Here is a 6,000-nt window from a genome sequence, read left to right on the forward strand (position 1 = left end):
GTTCAAGCTCTGACAAAATCCTAGGCAAATTTTGTGCAGCTTTAGACTGTGTCGCCTTAAGCCCACTTTTGACTAGATAGAAACCATGGCCTTAAAAGAAAGCATCTTCAAAAAAAGAAAAAAAAATTGTAGGAGAAATTCTGCCCTAGGTGGAACAAAAAGCTGGGTGAGATTTAGGGGTTTGTGGCTGTTACTTTGCTTCTGTGGGATTTATTTTTCAAAAGGAATGGTCTCTGCTGCTGGTGACTCAAGGAAAAGTCGCACTAAGTGGCTTGTGAAGTGCATAGCCCTGAATCCTCAGGCAGCTTCCCTGTCACACCCACCTTCTCCAGCACTTCTGGGAAACTGTTTTGGTATTGACATGCTCCAGGAGTAACCAATCTTTAGAGGAAAACTGGCCCTTTCCCTCTCCCCCTAAAATGAGTATATTGAAAAGGGTAGTACTTGGCTCTGATGAGTGAAAAAACATCTTTTATTTCCCAATAAAAGATTTCTGGCTGGTCTGTAAAAGACGGGGTCTCCTGAAGCCTTTCATGACCCTTTCAAACATAGTATGATAATGGAGAGTATTCATTCTCAAAGCTGCTTTGCCTGTCTGAGTCCAGTGGGCTAGAGTGTTTATCTCATCCATATTAGAATTAGGTAAAAATCTAAAACACAACTAAATGAATTCAGGGAAGAAGAGTGACAGCTTCTCAGTGCTGTAACTGGGCTATTTTCAATGGCCCTTAGATGATTTGGATCAATCCAGAGTTTAATTCACTGCCTGAATTTTTTTTCTTCTTTTTTTTTTTTTTTATTTGTTGCCCTTCAGGGCAACATGAGAAGAGAGTCTAGCCACGTAACAAAATTATTATAACTGGTTTATTCATTCAGATTTATACATGTATGACCTGCTTCTCCTCTCACACAGGAGGAAATCAGCAGTAATTCCACTGAAGTAAGAGACACTATGCCACTTCGAAAGTGGCAACGGTGACAGGAAAATGAGATGAGAGGACTAGAATCTTCATTAGTAAATAGTCCTACACCCGAATGCCTGCTCACTGTAGGAGAACACGAATGTGAAAGAACGATCACCAGAACATAACGGTCATAATGGGATTGTTCCCTGACTCTTCTTTGGATGACGCAGCTACAATGCCGTTGTGCTCACAGTTGTCAAAATAATTCTTGTCCAGAGAGCAGATGAAAAGACCCCCCTCAGTCAAGGTGCAGGCCATATAGAATAGGCTTTTAGTGCATTAACAGTCCTGAGCCAGAGAGATTCATGGTGATCAAAACTCTCCCACCACAATGTTGCAAAAAATTGCAGCTCTACAGAAGAGAAGGCCTTTTGCAAAAAAAGTTTACAGCAATCAAATTGCATTGGTAGGTAGAAATCTGGACTTGGGTTATAATATTATGTTCCTGTTGCTAATGGTTTGTTTCACTTTCCTTTTGCTCCAGAGGACAATGAGAACTCAAAGTCAGATGAGAAAGGAAACCAGTCAGAAAACAGTGAAGACCCTGAATCTGACAGGAAAAAGTCAGGAAATCAGTCGGATAATGAAATGAACTGTAATGATGATGGGAACAGCTCCAGCAACCAGGACAGCAGGGACAGTGATGACAGCTTTGAAAACTCTGACTTCGAGAATCAAAAGGCCCCTGAGGACAGTTTTGGCACTCTTGGCTCTATGCAGATCAAGGTGGAGCGCTATGTTGAGAGTGAGTCAGACTTGCGGTTGCAGAACTGCGAATCACTGACCTCGGACAGTGCCAAGGACTCAGACAGTGCAGGGGAAGTAAATGCCCAGTCTTCCAGCAAACATCAAAAGAGGAAGAAGAGGAGAAAAAAGCAAAAGGGAGGCAGCATGACCAGGAGAAGGCTGTCAAGCACCTCAAGTCCAAATGGACTTGACTCAGCTTTGGTGGACCAGCCCCAGCTGCTCTCGTCGCCAAACAGTGCCTCAGTGCTCAAAATTAAAACAGAAATCTCAGAACCTATCAATTTTGATAACGATAGCAGTATTTGGAATTACCCACCCAACAGGGAAATCTCAAGGAATGAATCACCCTACAGTATGACCAAGCCCCCCAGCTCCGAGCACTTCCCTTCCCCCCAAGCCAGCAGTAGTTTACATGTCTCCATTCCAGACTCCGTTCTCACCCCGCCAGGGACTGAAAATACTGCCAGCCGTAAAACTCAGTTCAGCACCTCATCCAGCTCGGCCTTGGCTCCTGTGTCCTCTGACCCTTTGTCACCCCCACTTTCAGCATCTCCACGGGACAAACATCCAGGAGGTCCCACAACTTCCAACTCTTTGTTGTACACTGGGGATCTGGAAGCCCTTCAGAGGTTACAAGCAGGCAATGTGGTGCTTCCTTTGGTTCACAGGGTAACAGGAACCCTTGCTGCAACCAGCACTGCTGCTCAGAGGGTCTACACCACTGGCACTATTCGGTATGCTCCAGCTGAAGTTACTTTAGCCATGCAGGGCAACCTCCTCCCCAACACCCATGCTGTTAACTTTGTTGATGTTAACAGCCCCAGCTTTGGGCTGGATCCTAAAACACCGATGGAAATGCTCTACCACCACGTTCACCGACTCAATATGTCGGGACCGTTTGGAAGTGCTGTGAGCGGGGCCAGTCTGACCCAAATGCCTGCAGGGAATGTGTTCACAACTGCCGAAGGACTTTTTTCCACTCTTCCATTTCCTGTGTACAGCAATGGCATTCACACTACACAGACTCTGGAACGGAAAGAGGATTGAAATATGACCACATACTGTGTTCAGTGTTATACTCTGAGGCATAGACTATGTTTTAATTTAGACCTTTAATTCTAGCACTTTGAATTTGAGCAGGTCAGCTTATTCTCTCAATATGATGGTCCCCATTTCATTCCCTTTCTCTTTAACTTGACTTATTCTTTAATGTAAAGATATTTTTTTATTTTTGCCTTCAGAGAGTCGAAGTACCAGTTGCCTGCCATTTTGTCTTCTTCTAAGATGTGTGTTTTTTCCTTTGCATCTTTATTAAGATGCCTTTAATATGTGTATGCCTCTGCCATAGAATACTCAGTGTTGTGGTAAAGAGATTTTAAAGTGACAACCATTGGTTTTACTTCAAAATGATCTTGATATGATCAAGATTAAAAGAGACAAGCATAAACAATGTGCCCTGTTTGACTAAGTCAAATGAAAAGGGGTTTTTGTTCCTAATTCCTTTAAAAATAGGGGATAGTATTTTAGAATTTTATGCAGAGTTTAATTCTCTTTTTATGGTTAAGATTTTCTTACTTGCACATAAAATAATTTGGGTTCTTAAAAAGTTAATTTCTGGCCTGTGACTAGAATGTTAAAAAAGTTGGACTAAATGTTAATTACTGAAACTTTAACTTAATTTCTAAAACCATGGTGCTATCATTTATTAATCTGTAATGTCTTCATACAATATGCAGCTTGTGGGCTGGGTTTTTTGGAAAGAATGTGTTCCGTACTGGTTTATAGTTGGGTGCTGCAGTCTCCTTGGTTAGTTAAGACAAAAGCCCTCATTAACATTTGCTGCAGGACTTAAATTTTTTACCTCCAAACTAACAAGCATAGCCTCACATCAAATTTAAATGGGTCAGGAAGCCTTTTTCAAAAAGTGCTTAAAAACAAAAAAAATCTCAATTTAATTGACGCAAGGAGCAGTTTCTTAGGTGCATATTGTTTTGCTTTATTTTTTTCTCAGTGTAACTGAGGCTAATTTTACAACGTCAAATAACACTTCGGAGTAAAAAGAAAAAAAAAAAAACAAACCAGAAGAACTATTTAACATGTTTTGTTTTGTTTTTTCATTTAATATTATAGAGGGAAGGTTGTAAATTTCTTTTTGTTCTTTGATTTGGGTATTTTTTGTTGCTTTTTCCTTATTTCTAGTGTTGAAACCAATATGTTTTAAAACTAAAGAATGGGTTAATAAGCTTGAAATAGATAACTACAACTGAAAACTGCACATTAAGTAAAAGAAAAGAAATCTCCTATTTTGTCTTTGTTGCCAGAAATCACAGTGTAGTGTCAAACACTCCAAATGACTGTCAAATATAAATTCTTCTTCCACTCCATCTTTGGCAGCTGTTTGTTAAGGCATCTAATAACAGATGTGAGAACTGTAATGTGTACAATGTGTAAGTGTCCTTGGCTGTCAGTCCCATTGCAGTTTCAATGTGTGTTACTATATGCAGTATATACTAAGCTAATGTAGTTGTTTTGTCCTTTGTCTTCTCTGTGCTTTATCTCTAGTCCGGAGTGGTAAAGTCCCATTCCTGCAGTCCTAGTGAACCAGTGATTCTTGGGGGTTAGTGGTTTTTGTGTGGTGGCCTTCCTCTGTAATGTCACCTTATGCTGCTTCCACTGTCTGTATACCTTTTAAGTTCTGCTGTTGCTTTGCTGTTGTGTATTCTCAAACCTCTCTCTCCTCCTTCCTCTCTCCCCTCCTCTCCACGCCTCTCCCCTCTCTCTTTCTCTCGCTCTCTCGTTCTCTCTTCTTCGCTCTCAGAGATAAAAGACTCTTAACTAGCTCAAGGTTAATGGAGCCATTTTTCCCACAGAGGAATTCTGGGTATGACTTACTCTTCCAGTGTACCCCACAATGCACTACAGAGTAATGCTCAGATATATTAAGCAAATTGACGCCATATAGCCTCAGTTGTTAACATTCCCAGAGTCCCTTGTGCTCGAACTGTAAGCGGAGGGTGCATTTCTTTGGTTTTCTCCCAGGTAGGCTGGCGGAGTAATACGTAGAGCAATTACCGGTGAGATAGGAAATGCTTTCAAAGGTCGACCAGCATTGTTTGAAAAGGAAACTGAGCTTAGAGTTGTCATATGTATTTGCTTATGTGTGCAATGCTAATATATTAACTCGGCTGTCCTTTGAATTTTTGATCACTCGCTGCGTCGAGTCAATTCCTGCGGTAGCTTTGAATTTGAGAAGTAGGTCCAAGCCACAGCGGAGTAATAGCGGAAAAGGAATTGGACGCCGCAAATTTAATTAAGTAGCTTTTAAAGGTTCCATTGGAAGGATTTAAGTAGGTCTAAAAAAGGTGAGAAAGCTGATTGGGAAATTCAAAGTTTGATTTTGGAAGCTCTACTCTAGCTATGGAACAATCAAAGGAGTGCACCTATCAGCTACAAAGAACAGCTAGACAGCTGTTGTTGTTTTGTTTTTTTTTTTATAAATGTTTCTGTGTTGTGTCAAAATGATTTCTGGTGATTTAAACTAACAGATAATCACAGCTGCTGTCTAAATCCATAGTGTTTAAAATTACAAAATGAAAAAAAAACTTCATTACCTGTGAAGACTGTGTCTGTGTTTTTAACTATTTCTTGTACAAATATATGAAATCTTTTATGAGGAGACTGGTGCCAAGTAGCTGAATAATGGGGAAAGGGATTCTGTTCGTATAAATCTTAGCAGTGTTACCAACTCTACAATATAAAAAAAAAAAAAAATTAAAATGTTAAAAAGTGACAGCTATGGTACATTTATTTTGTGTTAAGCTAACCGAATCTAACTTCTTGAGTGCCTGGCTTATTTGAAACATTTTTTTCATTGATCATTGATAATGCTGCAAATCAGAAATGTACATACTTCATTTACAACAGGGTTCTTTTTATACTTTTGTAGATTCTCATACATGTCATACATGGTTGTCTTTATGTAACTTAATTTTTTTTCATCCCGCAGGTGCCATTTTCATAATAAACTTCTCTTGGATTTGTTACTATCTGGCATCATTTCTTTTACATATAACCATCCTGACTAATGAATGCTGGTAGTATTTGTTTGAGCAGGTATTTTTTAATTGTTTTGTTTAAAAAAAATAACCAAAACCAAGAAAAAATAACCAAAAAAATCAAAGAGGATAAAGCTAGATTTTATTAACGCTTGCGAAATGAAGAAAAGAAGCTGTCAAGATGTAGGTTAAGAATGCTAATCCAAATACTACAACAAACTTGCCACCATCCT

General features: G+C 39.6%; 1 protein-coding gene across 6 annotated transcripts in view; it reads left to right on the forward strand.

Moving 5' to 3' along the window:
• The window catches only part of NPAS3 (neuronal PAS domain protein 3), a 631,693-nt gene extending 625,960 nt beyond the window's left edge, over positions 1-5,733 (forward strand). For all 6 annotated transcript variants that reach the window (XM_054828470.1, XM_054828473.1, XM_054828471.1 and 3 more), the window contains one exon: positions 1,450-5,733. In XM_054828470.1, the coding sequence (XP_054684445.1) occupies positions 1,450-2,759 (1,310 nt within the window). In that variant the 3' untranslated portion in view covers positions 2,760-5,733. The remainder of the gene's footprint in view (positions 1-1,449) is intronic.
• The last annotated feature ends 267 nt before the right edge of the window (positions 5,734-6,000 follow it).

This window comes from Grus americana, chromosome 5, assembly GCF_028858705.1.
Source record: "Grus americana isolate bGruAme1 chromosome 5, bGruAme1.mat, whole genome shotgun sequence".
NCBI classification, from domain to species: Eukaryota; Metazoa; Chordata; class Aves; order Gruiformes; family Gruidae; genus Grus; species Grus americana.